Genomic DNA, 20,847 nt, shown 5'->3' on the forward strand with positions numbered 1-20,847 from the left:
GACGTGCACACACATACACACGGCTAGGCAAAGTGTCCGCCTACGTGTACTTGTGACATGGGAGGAAATAGAAGGCTCCCACATAACATCCCATATGATCATGCAAACGCCATACACAAGGCACCCAACAGCTGTGAGGCAGCAGTGCTAACTATGTGAATACGTACACTTGTTTTTGAAATCCGGTGTACTCTGAATCATCCTATAAAAATGTTAATATCATGGAATATACCCAGATCTAAGCTGTATTTTTCTGGGAGTCGCATGAATAAACAGAGATGGGTGTGGTCCTTATGTTTGGATAGATCATCTTTAGGAAAGAAGCCCAACCAAAGCAAGCTTGGCTCTGTATAAAGAGTGCTGGAAATCTTAAGCCTATGTTGGTGATTTATTGAATTTAAGGAAGCGCTGGGGCCCTGGCACAGTAATACACACATGGGTATTGAGGAGTAACAGGGAACCTCAGAGACTTACCAGCTGGAAAATGCCAATTGTTTACTGCTTTGGGTCGCTGACATCCTTAGATTAAATTTTGCAAAAGTCACCTCTCAATCAAGAAACTGAAGCCAGCATACAGGTAAACATCTCACTTTCTGGGCAGAGTGATGTGCAGCTTCCCACTAAACACGTTTAATTTGAACTCACACTGTTTGAGGTAGCAACAGCAGCTCTCAAGCCAAGACAAAAAAAGTTTAAATTTTTCTGTTTTAAGACACAGGCAGCATGGTGGCGGAGTGGTTAGCATTACTGCCTCACAACTGTGGGGCCCCTAGGTTCAATTCCAGACCTGGAGTGCCATCCGTGTGGAGTCTGTGTGTTCTCTGTGTTCAGGTGAGTTTCCTCCAGGTGCTCTGCTTTCTCCTACAGTCCGGGATCTATCCTGCCTTGCGCCAGTGCTTCCCAGAACAGGCTCTGGGCCACCATAACCCTGAATTAGATTTGCAGTTATTGGATGTGATGTTTTAGATGTATTTTAATAATTATTTGGGAGTTGGGAGGATTTTCTTTCTGAGCTAACTCCTTTTGAGAGCCTTGAAGTCTTTGGTGCAACCATCTTACATGTTGCCTACGTGTGGAAAGATCAGATTGGCATCTTTTTAGCTCCAACAAATCTTGACGTTCACGCAAATCCCAGCCTGTATCTTGCAGTCGTTTTTTCACGTCCATCTTTTTTAAGAATGATCAACTGACAGCACCAGTTTTTACTGTGTCCTCGTGACAATCTCATGCAGATGAAAACACCTGCCCATCAGGCTAGCATTGCAGCCCACACTCCTGGGGCACTTGAAATAGGCGACACACGTGACCGGTCCTGGTCACCAACACAGCAGCTCTTACCCACAACCCTTAACCCATTTATTTTTAAGAATTTGAAACATGGGGTCTTAGTCATTTTAATTATTTAACACATAAATCAGGAACTTGTGGCCTTGAATGTTATAGGATATTAACATTTCCAATTCCACTGATCTCAAAACTGCTCAATTGGACAAACTGCTGAAGTAGTTGAAAGGGGTTTGCTACTTTTGAAATTGATGAGTTTAGGATGACCACTGTACACTGTGTATTAGCAGAAGCACGGTATACCATTTACCAACATACACTACGCTTTTCATTTGGTTGATAAAGTTAATTTAGTAAAATTGTTTGTCTACGTTACACACAAACATAAACACCTATTGTAACAATTCCAGGCACAAAGTAATCAAGTCTTTAATAAATGTATAAAAAACAGAAATAAAACAATAATATAACAACACATCCCATAATATAACAACACATCCCATTAACCAGTCAAATGCATTCATATTGTTAAAATGACACAAAGCACTTCCAATTAATGTTGCATAGAAATAAAGGTCCATAATCACAAAATCAGAGCAATCACTAAAAAAATGCATTTCCAAAACCTATAGGGTCAAAAGAATCTGAGGATATATAGGCAGGGTCCTGCCCAAACAGATTGTCTTCACTAAAACAACACATCTGAAATGCGGCACTGGTCCTGGAGAGTCCCAGTCCAGTTAGTCGTGGAGATCACCTGTTCTTAAAGACTGGCAACACTTGTAAGGGTCAGTCAAGAGAACTGGGATCCTTGAAGGCTGAAGAGGTTTTCACTTGGAGTCGTAAATGATCTTTAAATTACTTAAGTTAACAAATCACCAGTTTAAGTCAGTGAAATGGAAACGTGCAGCGACTTTAGAAGTCGGTGATTTAACGGTGACCTACAGACCCTGCTGGGCCGAGGCTCTCCGGGACCAGGGCTGGAGGGCTGTAAGTGGTCACCTGGAGCTATGGCACAGTACTAGGTCAATCAGGCAGGAAGTCTAGAGCAGCGTCCCTCCTCCAGCTGTCGAATGGTTCTAGCAGGGTGAAGTTATGTTCCAGTAGAATCCAGACATATTGCATCCTGATGATTCACCGGTTTCAGAAGAAGCTTTTGACCATTTTGGCTGGAGAGGAGAAACACTGCTCTTTGCTAAAACAAACCTAACAAGCGTCTGACACAAGGAGCTGAGCAACATGCATGAAGGGTGCTTAAAGACTGAGCCCATGGAAGACACAGACTAGTTCTGAATGGCCTGACATCATTTTCATTTGACCCATTTAGAGTCCTGAATGTTTTGTCAAGCAATTTCAATGTATCCAGAACTAATTATTATGCAATGTTCTCCAAGTGGATCCACAAACAAACTCGACAGGCTTCTTTGTTTATTAATGCTTCTATTTTGTGTGCAGATTTGAAACAGTAAAATTACCTTTGAGAAGAAAGCCAAACAAATCAGAGCACGCAACCAGTGTTACAATTTCAACATGAAAGCATTATTTCAGTAAGGTAGGTAGGTATGTGGCTCTTAATCGAAATGAACGTCAGTATTCATTCTCATACTTGCACATTCTTTATGCTGACAGAAATCACTGAGGCATAGACACAGGTGAGTCTTCTATTAGATATTCACAAACTCATATGCAGTGTATAAACACTTAACACACATATGTTTACATCAGCAGACAAACACAGCAGTACCTGGTTCTTGGACCCTGTGCGACCCTGAGTCATACAGGCCAACGCATGTGGGCGTAATGATGGCTGATTACGGCCATGAGTTTGGAGTCTTGGAAAGCTGGTCAGTTCTTTACGTTATACAGTATTTATATATATTATACATTTCAAACAATTAAACATTTTTTAAAAATAAAAACAGAAAAAAGTACTTTTCCTCTCATCAGTAACATCTGATACTGACTGCCAGCAGTACTCTGTCCCCCCAAATCACTTGAATGCTCATTGTTGCTTTGCAGTTTAGCAATGTCACTAGCCTCACACATTTATTATGTCATCTTTAGCCTTGTTTTTCAATTTGTGCATGGCAAATTATGTTTGCCATTTGTGGTTAGAAACTAGGCTATTCTATTTTTTTTGTTTGTGATATATTTTGCTTTCATCCATACTGACTTACATTTGTTCGCACTCATACAGCAGAACAATCTAAGTGAATTTAAGCACAGGGGTAGATCAGCAGTAACCCATCTGGGAAATGGACCCACAAACTTCCACTTCTAAAACACCCGAACACTGCTTCACACTACTACCTGGTTTAAACGTTGCGTTACAGAAACTCAAATGATCCCCAACCCAGACAGAAGAGAAGAAGCTGAAGAAATCAGGACTGGTCACCTGCACGGACATTGGCTTTGTCAGGTGACCGCGACACACAGGAGAGAGACAGGAAGACGAAGCGCTCAGGTCAGCAGTGTGTCCCGTCTATTTCAGACCCAGGTGCATTATCTTCCTGTACGGGCCTGGTCCTCCCCACAGTCCCCTGGGAAAAGCACACACACGAATGAGGACAGCAGCACCCGCAGTCTTGATTGGGGCAATGCACGGCGTGGTATAAGAAGATAACACCTCGCATTTACACCAGAAATACAATTACTGGTTAATAACTCAAGAAGATATTTACTCATGTACATTTTTACCCATTTATATAGCTGGATATTTTCCTGGTGAAGAGTCGTGTACAGGACTAAAGAAATGAAGAGATCTTAACACTGAGGCTGGGAGCTTTGAGTCTCTGCTGTGGACACTTGAGAAGCTGTCTCAGTTACCTCAGTCATGCCAACTGTACGAATAGGCATCCGCACTGCTGGCACCACCTTACAATGGACTAGTGTCCCATCCAGTGGGGCGTCTTGAGCTCCTAGTACACATGACACTACAGAAGCTTGGTTTAGCTCCTACCTGTGAAGTCTCTGGGCTCGAGGATGGATTTAACCTTATTTGAATGTGGTAAATTGCACGTGGTTCTAATAATATATTTACTTTTGTTATAGATCGTATGGCCAAATAAATCCAAAAGCCTTTTTTCCTTAATTTCTACATCCTTAGTCAACTCACTTCAGAAGGCCGTGCCAGTACAGATGTGGCATCACATCTGCCTTCATGTAGTACATGGTTCTCCTCTCTTTGCTTTGGTCGATGGGGAATGTTTCCAGTGGCTGCCCATTGTAGTCAAACTCCGCCAGGATCACGGTGTTGTAGCTTGTGACCAGGGGACATGATGTATAGCCATCATACTGCATGCCAAACAAGAAGCAATGACAAATAGGTTAAATTTGAAATTGCCAATATACATTCATTTAAATGACACATTGTTCTTCAAAATGTGATTAGTCCTGAAACAACATGGCTCCGGAAAAATGCACGTACCGTAGCACTGAAAGAAGTGCTAGAAGTGTAATTTCTTAAAAGTGCAGGAATGTAGATTTTATTTTTCCAACCTTTTAAAGGACCTGCAAATTTTTTAAAGTCAGAATTTTGACATTAACACAAAAAGGGTGTAAAAGCCACAGAGAATTAAAGACAGGAAATAACTGAACTGTGTGGACAAAATCAAATTCATTTTTAATTCTCTTTCCTGGAGACAGCAGGAGCACACACTGCCCACCTTACCCTTTTGTTAGGTTTTTCATTCTTCATCACCTTTGAGATCGTTCTGTCTAGAACAGCAGACTGGGCAGCTGGAAGAGAAACACAATTCTTTCCATTCCCGGCCTTTTTTTACGCTTCGTTTTCTTGGTTTTACTTGTCTTACCCTATTTCCTGAACAGGGATAGACAAGGCAACACTGTGGTCTCATGTTCTTACTTAACGCTCCTTACGTGGGACGTGTTTTGAATTAAATTTAAAGTTACAAAAGGCATACCCAACTCAAGCCAGATATCCCCCTCATAGTCAGACAGACGGCCGGCCACAATCTGACCCACTGTGACAAGAGTCATCCTTTGAAATTACACAGCACATTTCCTGCGGCTACCAGCACCCTAGACTTTAACTATTAATAAACCACATAATAAATAAGGCTATAAAAATCCTACAGTCATGACCAAGCAGATTTCAGTACATTAAATGTATTTGTAAACATCATATCGTGGATATTAAAGTGCTTCACCAGGCTCCTGATTATTTTACATTTCTGTTACTGCATCAGTCTACTGGGTTGTTTGCCAGTTCACGATACAGTATTACTCCTGACTCAGACAGGGCACACTATGAATCTGGAGAGAGCTCTAATGTCTGCTGGGTTGAGCTTATTGCAATTCTATCCTCGTGTGTGAGCAAATTCCTGTAGCCCTTTTTAGCCATGCAGTCTGCTTATGCAGGTCGGTGCACTTGATCGCAACTTCCTTCTCAACCATTCCAACTTCTGCTTTGATTAAAAAAAATATTTTTTTATACCCTTCTATTTTATTACTGCGACACGAAGAGCTCCCTGGAAAACAGAATCAAAATTAAACTGAAACGTGAACTTTGTTGCTTTTTGTTTTTGCCTTTACACCAACGAGGGAATAATCTTTTCCATTGGTCATTCCTTTTGAATTTAGAAGCTAGGAAAAGTTCTGTTCTGGAAGAGTGGGGCACTGGGAAGCCACACAGAGAGTCTGTGACTCAGACTGGAACACAGGACTCACTGTTTTGGAATGACCGAGGGGGAACGTGGGAGGAATGTCTGCCTCTCACTACAAACGATTTACACTGCAGGCGAACACGGGAGCTGTCAGCACTCCTTTCCTCAGACCCTAACAGTGAAACCGTGCTGCACTTCATGCTCAGGGACCTACCACAGGGTCATCTGGAGCATCTCAGCTATGAAACTGACCACTCCACCTGAAATATTACCTGTGATCCTCAGTCTCTTTTAAGTCAGCCTTTTCAAAACCTACCCTGTCATCAATATTGAAAAGCAATCTTTTGTTTTCTTACTCCTATCACACACTCGTGGATGCATGAGAGTGTTTTACGACTAGACGTTATCTGGTTCTGCATCCAGAAAGTTAGGTCCATCCAGATGTCAACATCCATCTCTGGGCTCAGGAGGCTGGCCGAGAGCCCGGCCTGGTCTTTCGCTGAATTCGGCAAGACGTTTCCAAGCTTACCTACTGCAGCTGCCGTCTTTGATGTCGGGAGATTAGTACAGTCTCCAATCCCAAACACGTTGGGATATTTCTTGTGCTGCAGCATGTCCTTGTCGACATCAAGCCACCCTCCTTCGTCTGCCAGGGGGCTGCCCTTCAGAACTTCAGGGGGCCCCATTGGAGGTGTAACATGGAGCATTTCATACTGGAAAAAACAAAAAGTTCATCATCATTTTTGGAAAAGGGTTAAACTATCTGCATGAAAAAGTAAAACACAGGAGGTTACAGACAAGGAGAGAAGAGATTTCTCTGAATTCAACAGCGTATGTGACAGATCTCCTGGAATCTTGACTTTTTTGATTCCATAGACTTGATCTGAACTTTGCTGCCACCACCCAGCAAACTATCAGCCTTACGTAAAGTTACGAAAAGGTAATTTTCCCTTTACTTCCTGTAGTCTTAACTCCTGCTGCTGTAGCCCTCAATAAAGTTACGCGGTGTCCCATGTAAACACACCCTTCTCTCACAGAGGACCTCAGATTTCAGGCCGGATGTTTTGTAGCGCTCGGCACACATGGAGGGCACTGAAGAGAACAGCTGCCCGAACTGAAAACCGCCAGCTCGCGGGCTACTGGGATGGATGTTGACATGCAGGCAAACATCTGTTTCTGAAAACAAAATGACCGCGCAGACTCTCTTGCAAAGACAACAAGCTGCACGTTTTTTTCTCTTGTTATGCAGTAACATATTAAGAAAACAAGGGCAGGGCTAACCGGGGTTTGAGATCTTTCTTCTTCTTGAAACCACAGTTTCCTGGCACAACAGCGGAGCTCTGGTATTGCTCTCGGCTGGGCTTAGCTTCTTTACTATATTAGAATACCTTGGGAGTTGCCTGCAGATCCTGGTTTTATTATTTTCATCTGTCTTTTATTGGAAAATGTAAATTCCATGGGCATAAGCCACATCCTTAAGGCATGGTAACCTCAGGTGAATGCAGAATGGCTACAAAGGAGAGGAGGCTATTTGGCCCATCTAAACTTTTTGGTAGTAAGCAGCTCATTGATCAAAGAATCTCACCCAACCATTTTTTCCCCAAAAGCCGGGGCATCAGCTTATTGCTGACCTCACAACCCTCTGTGTGAAGAAGCGTTTCCTCTTCTCAGTTTCAAACGATCTTCCACTTGTGTCCTCTAGTGCGTGTCTGTGTGTTTATTTTGATCAAGTCCACCAGGATGACTCTGTCAGTGCTTGTTTGATATAAGTATTTAAAATACTTGTATCAAATCCTTGCAGTCGTCTCTGTTCAAGATGAGAAAGGGTCTTTCTGCGTAATGAGCTTATGTTGTAATATGGAGACCAAATTAAATTAATAAAGGGAATAATCATATAATAATATTAAATAAGGTCTTACTTTGTACAATTTTAACTCCCCTTAATTTATTATTTGAACTACACATCTGTATGTTCCATTTTACAGGACTGAGAGTTTTCTATTCTGTGGCAATGGTGCATGTTTCCGATACCTGCATGTATGTTTTTTTCATTTGTCTGCAAGGTGCTGGCCTTGTCTTGAATGCCATCTACAACTTCTCTTTTATCCTCTTATTTTGGTATCATCTGTAAATGCGATTGTCTGAATATGCCAGGATCTTTTCTGACATGAATTAGGGAGATCGGTCATCCTGCTACATCCTGCCCAGTGCAAATCCACTAATTATACCACCCCAACAGGTGCTTTAACCCCTTAAATGTACCCTGGTTTCAATCCATTAACCAGTTCTAAATCCAAACACGAACATTTCCCAAGATACCCACCACCTATAATTTGAGAATTACTTTTTAGGAGGATCTTTTGTTCCTTCTGAAAATCCAAATCTAGTATATCATATGCTCTGTGTGTGTTCTTTTACTGTTTTTGCTTGTTAAAAGAATGTACCAAGTTAAAAAATAATGTATCACTTGTCCATTTAAACATTAAATTACACTTAATGTTGTGTTACACATACATACATGTATGTATCTATGTTATGATACAACTTAGATTTGCATATTTGAACTGTTGGAAGTCATGAAAGGCCAGCATAATACTCTACATATTCTGCTACATCGGAAAAGGAAGAACTGCAGTACAAGGTACCAAATTTCTTCTGCAAGCTTATGCCACTGTATCATAACTTTATCTAATAAGTGATTAGGCATTCAGATTGCAAATTACTGTAACTTCCAGTTTACGAACAGCAGATCTCTCGTCCCTTTTGTCAAACAGCCACATTGCACAAAACAACACCCTGTCTTTTGTTTCATTACTTTTCTAGTTTCATGGTGGTGTAACGGCATATACAGTAACTTATCAAGTCATGTTCATGTAACTAAGGTAAGAGGGGAAAACAGCTAAGAAGGGACTAAAATAGTAACCTGGGGACAGAAATCATATCCTGTTTTGATGTGCTAAAACATTATTTTGGCCAAAGACCTTCTTCTGTTCCAGTCCGAGCCTCAGTGCAGTTTCTCCTTCGCCATGATGATTCATTATTTACTTAGACAGGAAGACAGCTCCATCCTCCTCAGCTTGTTGCTAAATAACTGTGGAAATGGTTAGCGTCTTTAATGAATGGTTATGTTTTCCATTTACAGCCAGAATCTAAATGAAGAGACAGGTTTACACGAAGCCAAAGGGATAACATGGTTTCACTGACCTCTAAAACCACAGTTTCTCCGGGGTTGTCTAGTTTTTCAAACACCGCTTCCTTTTTGTCCGCCCTGACCTCAATGAGGTTATGTCTGAGGTTCACATTCAGATCCCGAGTCTTCACAATATCCCACAAGGCATCAGCGTATTTCTTTACCCCAAACAGCACAGGCAGGGAAGTATTGTAAATGATGTTGGCTTTGGGTCGTTTTCCTGTCTGTAGTAAAGTTAAAAACAGAAATGTTGGGCAGGTCACACGGGCCAGAAACAGCTGCAAAGCAGCTGCACAGTCAGTAAGTCTAAACCCACCTGTGGCTTCAGGTGCTGTCTGCAGTCTCTGACAGACTATTTACAGTAAAAGGCTACTGTAACGCAAGGTCTCGTTAAGTACAGTATCATATTTAGGTATTATATACACAATATATTGGACATTGCGCACTGGGATTGTTTTATTTGTTAACATGGACAACATGCTGGTAAACATCTAGTAAAACTTATAATTAATTCCATTATATAGTGCATTTCAAAAAGAGAGTTCTGACTGCACGTGCACATAGAGGAATTTAACCAGGACACCAGAGTTTACACCCATTCTCTTATGCAGCATGGGATCTTTAAGTTTAACTCCCATATTACTGTTGTCCCTGGCCACCGTACTGGGGCAGCGGTTTTGAAATCCTATTGCAGAGAGCAAAGTGCCACCTACTGTTCAACAACACCACCTACAGCAGCGACCTGGTTTTCATTTTGCTCCATTTAAGATAAGATAAGATCACTTTATTGGCCATTTACAATTTGCATTAGGAATTTGTCTTTTCGCATACCCCACCTTGCTCACCTTGCACAGACAGGGGGAGAAGCTAGGGGTCAGAGCGCAGGGTCAGCCATTTATACGGCACCCCTGGAGCAGATGGCGTTAAGGGCCTTGCTCAGGGGCCCAGAGGATTCCTCTGCCAACTGCGGGATTTGAACCGGCAACCTTCCAGCCACAGGTGCACATCCTTAGCCACAGAGCTACTGCCACACCACTTATGTACATTAAAGACACAGTCCAAAAACACAGGGGTGTTCCCAGGACCCTTACAGAGCCTATACTTAGCAACAGTTACATATTACAGGTAACCAGCAGAAGAACTCTCATACAAAATACCACTGAAGAAAACAGATTTCTTCCAATTCGCGCATGCAAAGAAAACTGAAGTACATTACATAGAAATTAAAACAAAGGCAGAAAAAAAAACCTATCCACATTATGACCTGTAGGTTCTCAACCATTAGCCTAAAAGAGTGGAATGAACTACAGTACATATGCGCCTATTACATTCCAGGTTTGTTGTAAGAAATACGCTGGGGCTACTAGCAGGCGTAGAGACTGCAGCAGAGAGCAGTCAAGGGCTGTGATCTGATGTCCCATCAGTTGGACAAGAACACAAGTCAGGACTTTGAGAACAGTCAAGCTCAGTCCCGTCTTCTCGAACCCTCGCTCACCTTGCGGAAATAGGCGTCGGAGAGGTACATGATCTTCTGCGGGGCCCCGGCACACTTGACCGGGCTGTTGGGGAAGGTGAAGATGGCGTTGCCCTCCCTGAAGTCCTGCAGGGCCCTCCAGGTCTTCTCCACTTTGTCCACGGAGTAGTTGGAGCCAATCCTGGAGTGCTCAAACCCCTCGGGCAAGCCCTTGATCTGCTCTGACCAGAGCAAAGCGAAAACCACAGGGTGGTCATCGATCAGGAACCCCGTGCCAGCCCGAGCCCTTTAGGCGGTCAAGCCAGCGAAGCAAATCAGACTCATCAGTAGCGCCAGATACTCACTGAGGGGGAGGCTGAACTTCCACAGAACTGGGCTGTGCGCAGGATTACTTATCACTGCCGGAGCTCATGAAGGACTGTGCAACAACTATCAAGGCAAATTCAAACCAAAAGCTGTTCCTCCATGGACTGAATAAATGAGCTAGGAATATATTTAGCATCAATGGAGTTTCTTGCATACTGTAATGTGATACCTACTACCTTAAAAAAAAGCTTCCCTTTTAAAGAAACAAATCCTCAAATAAAGAGTCATTGCTTGTTTACTCATAGCAGACGTACATTAACCTGAAACGATGGGTTGAGTGGTTAAGCCTGATCCGGATAAGCTGTTAAAAGCATACCAAGAACTCACAACAGCAATCTACTGTAAATTGACACAAAGGTCATTCCACTGATACCAGGATGTCTATAATAATATTTGTAATACCATCACCTTTTTATTCATAAGCACTTTTCAAAAAACGTCAGTACAGTGTACATCTGCACTACGCGGCATCGGGTTGAGAAGTGAGCTATTCCTTTGCCAACCGACACAAGGAGGATGTTATCGCTTCTGCATCAGTCGACTTTATATATTATACTGTGGCATGAAAATGTTTTTCTAGAAAATGCTCAAGTGCGTGTTAGAGAAACAAATACTAACAACGAAAGATGCGTCTTTCAGTGTATTCAGAAAGTTGTCAGAATTTGTCTGAGACTAGAACTGTGCTGCCACCTAGCGTTCATTTGTCAACACTACACTTTGAGCAGACTGCAGAGGACCCATCTTATACTGGCCAAGTTCAGAGCACTTGCGAATAAATTGTATTTACACAGCTTTAATTTCCTGCTTAGCAGATGTGCTCTTTTATATATCTGCAGAAATACAACCCCTGCAGCAATATAATTACGATCTGGTTCAAAAGTCACATCTTCACCAAACACACATGCCAAGTAACAATTCCGTATTGCATCAGACAGTAACATTAAACAGTGGAAAATCACAAAGGACATGAGATGAGGCATATGGAACCTTAATCTTATCTTTTCCTTTACACAATAGATGTCAGAGGTCCTTTAATCTGTACCTGAATTACAATAAGAGACCTTTATAATGAAGGGGAGCTGGTTTGAAAAAGCAACAGACCAAAAAAAGAATCATTTAGGCCAGCCAAGCCTTGTATTAAACATCATGTCTTTCCAATGCACATCTCAAACTACTGGGTAAAGGTTGCCGAATTCCTCCTTATCGCATGTCCAACATTCGCCTATTTTCTATATTCTATCAGATTCAACTATAAGAGCACAGCAGGTAGTGGATAAAAAAAAACACAGAAACCTGTGTAAAGTCACTTAATAAGGTGTTGGGCTCCCACTTGTGGCCAGATCAGCCTGTACGCACTGTGGCCGACGGCATCGAGAATTCGAGAACGGATGTGGCGCCCGTTCCTCCACCTGAAAGTCTTAGAATATCTCACAAAACGCTCAGATCTGGTAACAGAGAAGGCCTAGACAAACAGATACCAGTAATAATAATAATTGCTTAGACTTATATAGCCCTTTTCTGGACACTCCACTCAAAGTGCTTTACAGGTAATGGGGATCCCCTCCACCACCACCAATGTGCAGCATCCACCTGGATGATGCGACGGCAGCTATAGTGCACCAGAACGCTCACCACACATCAGCTATCAGTGGGGAGGAGAGCAGAGTGATGAAGCCAATTCATAGACGGGGATTATTAGGAGGCCATGATTGGTAAGGGCCAATGGGAAATCTGGCCAGGATGCCAGGGTAATCCCTGTACTTTTTTCGAGAAACGCCCTGGGATTTTTGATGACCACAGAGAGTCAGAACCTCAGTCAGTTTTACATTTCATCTGAAGGACGACGACTATCTACAGTATATCGTCCCCATCACTATACTGGGGTATTAGGACCCACATAGACTGCTGGGTGAGCGCCCCCTACTGGCCCCACTAAAACCTCTTCCAGCAGCAACCTTAGCTTTCCAGGAGGTCTCCCATCCAGGTACTGGCCAGTACTCACAGCTCCTGAGCTTCAGGAGCTTATGTTTGGGCCTGCTCAGCACTCAGATGAGAGACCCCAAAGGCTGAGGTTTTCAGTTCTGACTCTGATCACTGTATCATCTGGTTTTAGCTTAATGACAGGCAAATCAGTTTCTATTTTAGGTGTTTTTCATTTTCTTTCAGCTCTTAAAAGGTAAAAAAAAAAGTTTCCCGGGATTAGTAATTAGCAGAAAGCCAATGCGAATACCTGCTCTTTGAGAACTCCCTATTTTGGGGGGGTGTCAGTTGAAATGCAACTAACTGGACAAACAAGCACTGTCAACAAACAACACAGAGGTAATCAATTAAATCCCATTCATACCTGAACCCACCACCCTGAAGTACACACTGCACTCATGCTTAGCTGCCATTAATACACATTATAAAACATTGTGTTTTCTAACTAATTCTTCCTGGTTTGATGTACCGCTGCTAACAAGAGCAACATAGACAGTACCTTTTCATAATGCAGCTGGAGTCCAAGAGCCACAATCATATACTGATACGATATCTGGAAGAGAGAAAACGCAAACATTTAAACCACTCGTGACAGAAGGAATAAAAATCACAAACACCCCTCATCCACAAACATTCATCCACAATGGAGCGTGCCGTCCCACTACGGACCAGTCTGTCTAAATCGTGCTGCTCCATTGTTCCAGTTGCCTGTGGAAAGACTCCCTTCCAGGTGCAAACAGACACAAAATAAGCTGAAAGGTGAAAAACAGAAATGAAAGGTCACAGTCCAGCCAGCCCTGGAGCTGCCTTCAGACTGAGCTACTGCACTGTAAATATTGTGAACAACACCTGAGCTGGGCAATAATAACAGAACAACATCAACAGCACTGCTGCTGCAAAAGCCTTAGCCTCCATGTTCCCGCTTACTGAACATGCCTGGTCATGTTTCTCGCAGGTTCATTCACACTGCCCCCTTTAATTAAGCTGTGCCTGATTAGTTCAATGCAAACATGCAGCCAAGACTGTCATTTGGTTCCTTGTAGGTTCTACTTAACTACATGGTAAGGAGAGTGCAAATAGCAAAAAGTGCACCAGTTTAAATGTTTACTATCACCTGTCATTAAGAGTTACAATCCTGATTTAGGCAAGACATCAAACACTGTTGCAGTGTGGTACTGCGTTAAAACCACTAAATTCAGGCAAGGGTAAGTCAACCTTCTACTGCTCTTGTACCTTCATCATTCTGACCTGTTTAAAAATAAAACAATCTTTTCTTTCATTATACCCTCCCTATTTCTGCAATAGCCAGTGTTTGTTTTTCATGTTTTGGCTCATGATTACAAGTCATGGGAGAATAAGGACGTGTGGCTGGACTCCACAGCAGGCAGACCGCCAGCCTGCAAGAGTCTCGGAGGTCACAAGGGGGCGCTGTGTCGCTAGGAGCTGAGAGAGTCCCTGCTGAGTGACCCCACTCTCCCCCGGACACAGCGCTCAGACGACTGCTTGGGGGAATCTCAGTCCCAGTCGGCTAGTGACGTGACCCAGACTCGAACCCGCAACCTCAGGGGACCAAGTGCTGGGGTGGAGCAACTGGACCACTTTGGTCCACATTCTGCACTCCGGACTGCGAGGAGCGGAAAAGAAAACGCTTCCGTCTCGGAAGGAGGGGGTACCTCTTTGCCGTCGTCAGTGCGGATGCGGTTCTGGTCGGGGCTGAACTCCTGCACTCGGGACTTGATCCACTTCACCCCCGAGGGCACCACGCTGGCAGTGGACCGCCGCGAGGACCCGATGCTTTTCGCTCCAGCGCCAGCCAGAGTCCAGAGCGGCTGGTAGTAATGATTCTACAAGCACAGGAGGTGTTCATGAACAAACAGAGAGCTGGAAACAATCACACATCTGGCAAAAAGACCTTCAAACAATAATCCACCACCAGCCCTGATACCAGCTTCAGGGAGTCATTTATCTCCCATCAGAGGCTAAACATCAGCTCCGTCTTCAATCCTAGAGGATGCAAAGAGCAGGGCCGAAAATTCCCCAAGATAAAGGGACACACATTGAAGCTTATGACCCTGATGGACAACATCAGATAGATGTTGTGTTCTATCTGTAAAAGTACTACCTGACTTTTTGCCAAGTCATGCATGGAAACGCTGTGTATATATATATAACTGCAAAACATTTCATCTCCTGTGAAAGTGTGAGAGTTAACACACAAACCTACACCAGGAGTCCTACCACGTGAACAGAGCTAACTGGGCGCCCCTGTCCTTGTCCCTGTAGTGAGCGGCCCACAGAGGTGCTCAAGCCTTCCCACGAACCTCGATTTTGGCTCATTATGGCTTCACTGTGGACAGCGTGCAGATGTTTTTCTCGTGTTTTGAGAGGGGCCAAAAATAGAGAAGATCTTCAGATTAGCGAGAGATCCAGTATTCTTAACAGCTAGACTCCCTGTCTCATGTGACTGTAATGAAGCTCATTAGCTGCCCCTGCTGTCGTTATTAGTCTCCTACACCGCCGCTGTGATGATCACTGAATTAGTTCCCCTGAGATAGCCCCCCTAGCAGTATCACACTGTCCCAGTGACAAAGCAGCAATGCTCCTACCTCACTAGGCTCAATGACGGCCACATTCTGTGCCCCGACCTTCCTCTTCATGCGAGCGCTCATGGTGATTCCTCCACTCCCTCCTCCCACCACCAGCACTTTGTAGTGCTCGCTGGCGGGGGAGCTGCTGGGCCCGTGCAGCTGGCGCACACTCACACTGTGCCTCCGCAGGCCGGGCGGCACACGCAGAACTGAACTGGCCATGGCTGAACCCCTGCACTCAAGCCAGGAGGCTGATCTAGAACAGAATCGAGACGTCGAGTCAGGATCAGGGCGGAGTCCCTGCCACTCAAGGCAGGAGGCAAGTCTAGAAGCTACATCACCCTGCAACTAACAACTGGCAGCCCACTGGAGCTCAGCAGGTGTGAGCCTGGCCAGTACCTGGATGGGAGACCTTCTGGGGAAAACCTAAGATTGCTGCTGGAAGAGGTGTTAGTGGGGCCAGTAGGGGGCGCTCACCCTGCAGTCTGTTCGGGTTCTAATGCCCCAGTATAGTGACGGGGACACTATACTGTAAAAAAGCACCGTCCTTCAGATGAGACGCAAAACGGAGGTTCTGTCTCTATGTGGCTATTAAAAATCCCAGGGAGTTTCTCGAAAAGAGTAGGGGTGCTAACCCTGGTGTCCAGGCCATGTTTTTCCATTGGGCTTTACCAACCATGGCCTCCTTATTTTCCCCATCTTTGAATTGGCTTCATTACTCTGCTCTCCTCCCCACTAATAGCTGATGTGTAGTGAGCGTTCTGGCGCACTATGGCTGCCGTCGCATCATCAAGGTGGGGCTGCACATTGGTGGTGGTGGAGGGGAGTCCCATTTACCTGTAAAGCGCTTTGAGTGGAGTGTCCAGAAAAGAGCTTTATAAATGTAAGGAATTAATAATAATAAAAATAATAATAATAATAATATTATAACAGAAATTAGATGTTAAGTCAGGGTCAGGGCTGCACCCCTGCAGACAAGCCAGGCTAATCTAGAACTCAAAAGAGATATAAGAAATGTGAATCCCAGATCTTTCAAGTATTATGGATGACATCACTCTCTGGCAGCCAGGTTTATTTCAGGCTGTACCAATCCCAGCTCCCATCTTAACACACCTGCAGTTCCAGCATTTCCTTGTCTGCATTAACTGCTCGAGTTTTTAGGGTAAAGTTCACTGCAGACTCATCCTTACTCTGCAGATCATTTGAACCTTTAACTTATAAAACGTGCTTCAGATACTGGCATAATATAAATATATTTGGATAATGTTTTCCAATCTACTGTTGCTATCAAATAATGTTCTATTTAAAGGTGCAGAAATATTTGTTTTATAGAACTTCACTTACTTCTCATGTGACCTTGGTGACTGTTATGTGCTTTTGTTTTGTTTTAACGAGACTGATGTAAAGCAAGATGACTTTTCAAAGTTTTAGATCAGCGACACAAAAGTAACTATTGCCTATATCTGCGTTACGCAGGTCTGATGCGACGGTACTAGAAGAATTTAAATACCCCATAAAAGGTCAGACGTTCTCTGGGATAGAAGCACATAATTAGTAGAATCCACTATCTTAATCGCAAGTAATCACCGACAAATTAGGAACCAACTTCGGATACCAAGCGTTTTGTAAGTAGCCCAAACAAGTTAGTACTTCATTTTATTCCGAGTGGAGGTGTAAACAACACGAAAAAGGTCACGGGAAAACCGTGTGGGTAGGGGTGACTACTCCTGCGACATTAAAGAAAATATTAAAATAACAAAGAAACAATATTAAAAGAACACCATTGGTGAACAACACCACACTGGGTGCCACGCGCAGATGGTATGCCCGCTGCTACCACTCAACGCCGAACCCGCGACCTCAGGGGACCAAGTTCGTTTGCATTCGTGACAATCGGACTTGTCTCAAATGGAAGTGATTCTGCAGGCCTAATCTCCAGAAATTTCACTTTTCTCTCGAAATAACAATTTACAGCCAGCATTATTGCCGAAAATTTGCTTTAATCTCTAAAGCTAATTGTAATAGAAGTACAAATCGCTTACCGCGCAAAACAGTAATCGCAGAAACACGCTCGTCTTTACGTAAACCAAGCCCAAAAACGAGAGACAAGCCACTCCTGTCATTCACACTCCCACAGGCCTTCTGTTAAAAATCCCGTCGACATCCAGAAATGTAGACTAGGATAGACCTGGAAACAGAAGTTTTACCCTGCCACATTTTTCGCGTAGTTGTCTTAAAATCAGTTATAAAGAGTGGGGTGCACCGAGCTGTTTCAGCGGTAGCCACGGATACATACATTCCTTAAGGTGATTTTGACACAGGTTGCGGGGCGCACAGAGTAGCCGCTGCGCTAGAAGCCGTCAGATCTGCACTGCAGCGCATTTAAACAAATGATTAGACTAATAATGCCATTAGCCTACTAAAAACTCACCATCAAACGTCGCCCGTCCTGTCTGAATGGATGAACCGCTGTGCTCGCTCAACAGACAGACCTCACCTCTCAACTTCTGAACAATTTGTTCAAAGCGGTGCTCCACTCCCACTGCAGGGAAAACTGAGGGAACATTTAAACCGACTTTATTGTAGAGACAAAATATTTACAGTAATAGATATTTATGCTTTTTGGTGTTATTCCTCTAAGACATTTTCACTTCAAAAACACTCAAGGGGTGAATTATTTTCACGGAAAAAAACCCTACATAAAACACCCCTTTTCAACAGTTGGTTAGGTCCTCGTTGTTTCGCCCTCCCCCAAAGGCTACAGTAAATGCTGAACTGCTGACTTGAGCTGAGAGCCCTGCAGAGCTTTTGTGAATTTGTATGGCGTACTTTATTGCCATAGTAATAAAATATCTCGCGTGTTTCATTGTTTTATAGTGTATGTCGAATACTATATCACTGGTAGACACTGAGCAATGTATCTGTAATAAGTAAAAGTTCCACGATGACAAGTAAAAAAACGAAAACAACGTTTCGGCTCATGAATCCTTCTTTAGGTGTGTGGAACAAGCGCGACAACCGAAACATCGTTTCTTCTTCATTTTCAATATTAACCTCTGCTTGTGCCTTTGCAGATTACACGACGGCGTTTTCCCGTCTCGACACTAACCCGCAATGTCTGAGCGTCCAGTTGTGTAATTCGGAGTTTTGTAACTTTTCCCTCAGTAGTGAAACCACGAGAAGTACAGAGCAAACACCAGAGAATGGGATGGCATCCCTTCGTTATGAGTGAGTGTGCTATTTATAGTCACTTCTTGTTTCTTACATGAAAGGAAAAAAAAGAATCACTGACATTTAAATAGAAGGCTTCAGAGCCTGGGCACGGGTCAGCACGAAACTCGGAAGTACACATGCTCAGTCCGGGAGCTGTCCACCCATCGGCACAACAGCCGTGGGACTGATCTCGACTGGTGCTGCGGTCAAGGTTTAGGCAACCCCATTAGGACACACTTGTGCAGGAGATCAGTGGTCCTGCTCCCGACAGGAACTGCAAGAGAATCCCAGGGATCGGTTTCAAGTGCGCGGAGAAGTCAGGACTACTACACCGCCTGACAGGAGTGTGAGCTGAGCCATTAAAATGACCAGGCATCGGCCCCGAGATCCTCTACGTCAAGAGTCTCAAACCTCCCAGAAGGGCTTTGGAGACACCTTGCCTTGTACCTTCATGTCCGCTTGATTTCTCTGACAAATGTTTATTTGTGTAACATATACACTTTTTTTTTTTACTCCAAGTTGATCACTTACAACAAAGGTGTTCACCCAGGACTGTGAGGGCCATAGTCCAGCAGGTTTTATGCATAAGCCTTTAATTTTCTGTGATCAAAGGTCTGAAAGGCATGTTTACTCCTGCTAATTAAACAACTGATGATTCAGTAAAGGCATTAATTAAGCGGTAATTAACCTTTTCATTTCCCGCTAAAGTACTTTGAAATGTTTGCATACCAACAGGAAAGAACATTCATCCAAAGAACTCCACACTTAACTGATTCAGTGACCTACACTGCGAACTGAGTATATGACTCCGGTCCTTAAACAGATCTCAGTTTTGTACAACATGTGATATTTTCCTAAATGAGACAATTAAACCCCTTTTTTATACATGTAGCTGTTGGTAATGTAAAGGCATCTCTGAAAACCGCAGGGTAATGGCACCAGCTGAGAAAAAAAGTGAAAGCGAACAAAGTTAAATTATAAAAAGTGAGAACAAAAATAAGAATTCCGTGTCCTTCACAGTATTTTCTATATCTGCAATTAAATCAGCACAACATTAGGACTGTTATGGTATCAGAAATGACTCAGCACAATACTCCTGATTCCTAAATTGAATCAACAAGTTGTAATTTCAGATATCTGCCACATGGTGTCACTAAACAGCTTCCAACTTAGTAAAACTAGTAACTTTTAGCATCCATACCATACAGAAAGATTTCAATAGTCAGATTCTGACATTAACGTGAAACCTTCCTTTATTTTTTCAACCACTCTCTGTTACCAGCAATCCTGTGTGTTACTGTACCAGTAATTAGACAACTTTAAGTCTTGCTACAGCTACAGCTGAGATATAGTATTGGACTTACAACCACATTAAGATAAGATAAGATCACTTTATAGGCCATATACAATTGTATTAGGAATTTGTCTTTTCACATATGCCAACTTGCTCTCCATGAGAGACACAGACAGGGAGAGAGGCTTGAGAGTCAGAGCGCATTGGCCAATAAAGTGATCTTATCCTAAACATCCATCAGCCTGGCTTAATTGGACCATTTTAACGGCTTCTCCCAGCTTTTCAGTTGCTGGTGGTTTGAAGAGACCTAAAAATCCTTCAGTCCTCCAGCACCCCGCCTGTGGACCCCTATTCTAAGGACTTGAGGAACAGTCTTGGCTTATGTGAGAAACATGACAACCTGACCCTGTGATGTCCGAGCACTGTTTTTGCATTGGATCGTATCCACTTGGAATATCATAAAACTGTCGAAATCCTGGACGTGGCAGAGGTCAAGGGGGGGCTGCGGGTCAACTGTAGTGCCTGGCGAAGCAGGTCCTGCTGTTCAACTATTTTTTTTTGTCAGGGTGCAAAGAGTTTTCCCTTGATTGTAATAGCTGCTGAAATTAATGGTCATCTGCAAGGATTCTCAGTACCTTCCTGGCCTTTTAAGGAGCAACAGGGTGTATCATCCTGCTTCTGACCTGTTTGTCCTTTAAGGCCAGGAAGGTACTGAGAATCCCTGCAGATGACCACTAGTTCAGCAGCTATTACAATCAAGGGAAAACTCTTTGCACAACCTTCCTTCTGCAGTAAAAGTCTGTATAGCACAGCTCAGTCAGGAGGGCCTGTTG

At 43.4% G+C, this 20,847-nt stretch overlaps 1 protein-coding gene across 2 annotated transcripts; it reads right to left on the minus strand.

Annotated features, from left to right (window-relative positions):
• Positions 1-1,688: 1,688 nt before the first annotated feature.
• sqor (sulfide quinone oxidoreductase) lies at positions 1,689-18,709 on the minus strand. 2 transcript variants are annotated; one of them, XM_069190483.1, is made up of 11 exons: positions 18,617-18,709; positions 17,939-18,061; positions 15,526-15,763; positions 14,593-14,763; positions 13,419-13,472; positions 10,595-10,789; positions 9,114-9,323; positions 6,439-6,622; positions 4,955-5,022; positions 4,400-4,578; positions 1,689-3,824 (listed from the first exon to the last, which is right to left on the minus strand). In XM_069190483.1, exons 3-11 carry the CDS (start codon positions 15,727-15,729, stop codon positions 3,767-3,769), a joined length of 1,323 nt encoding a protein of 440 aa, XP_069046584.1. In that variant the 5' UTR covers positions 15,730-15,763; positions 17,939-18,061; positions 18,617-18,709; the 3' UTR covers positions 1,689-3,766. The 2 variants fall into 2 exon arrangements, with proteins under 2 accessions (XP_069046584.1, XP_015198366.2); XM_015342880.2 differs by lacking the exon at positions 18,617-18,709 and having other exon boundaries at positions 17,939-18,213.
• Between the last annotated feature and the right edge of the window lie 2,138 nt (positions 18,710-20,847).

The sequence above is a fragment of the Lepisosteus oculatus genome, chromosome 5 (genome assembly GCF_040954835.1).
Source record: "Lepisosteus oculatus isolate fLepOcu1 chromosome 5, fLepOcu1.hap2, whole genome shotgun sequence".
NCBI classification, from domain to species: domain Eukaryota; kingdom Metazoa; phylum Chordata; class Actinopteri; order Semionotiformes; family Lepisosteidae; genus Lepisosteus; species Lepisosteus oculatus.

What these genes read in the sequence shown, in the direction of transcription:
- sqor (XM_069190483.1), bottom strand. Translation starts at nt 15,729, where the DNA reads ATGGCCAGTTCAGTTCTGCGTGTGCCGCCCGGCCTGCGGAGGCACAGT. An exon ending in GCACTGACGACGGCAAAGAG is followed by an intron (nt 13,473 to 14,592) that starts GTACCCCCTCCT and finishes TCTCTCTTCCAG; the next exon opens with ATATCGTATCAGTATATGAT. An exon ending in ATGAAAAACCTAACAAAAGG is followed by an intron (nt 4,579 to 4,954) that starts GTAAGGTGGGCA and finishes TTTGGCATGCAG; the next exon opens with TATGATGGCTATACATCATG.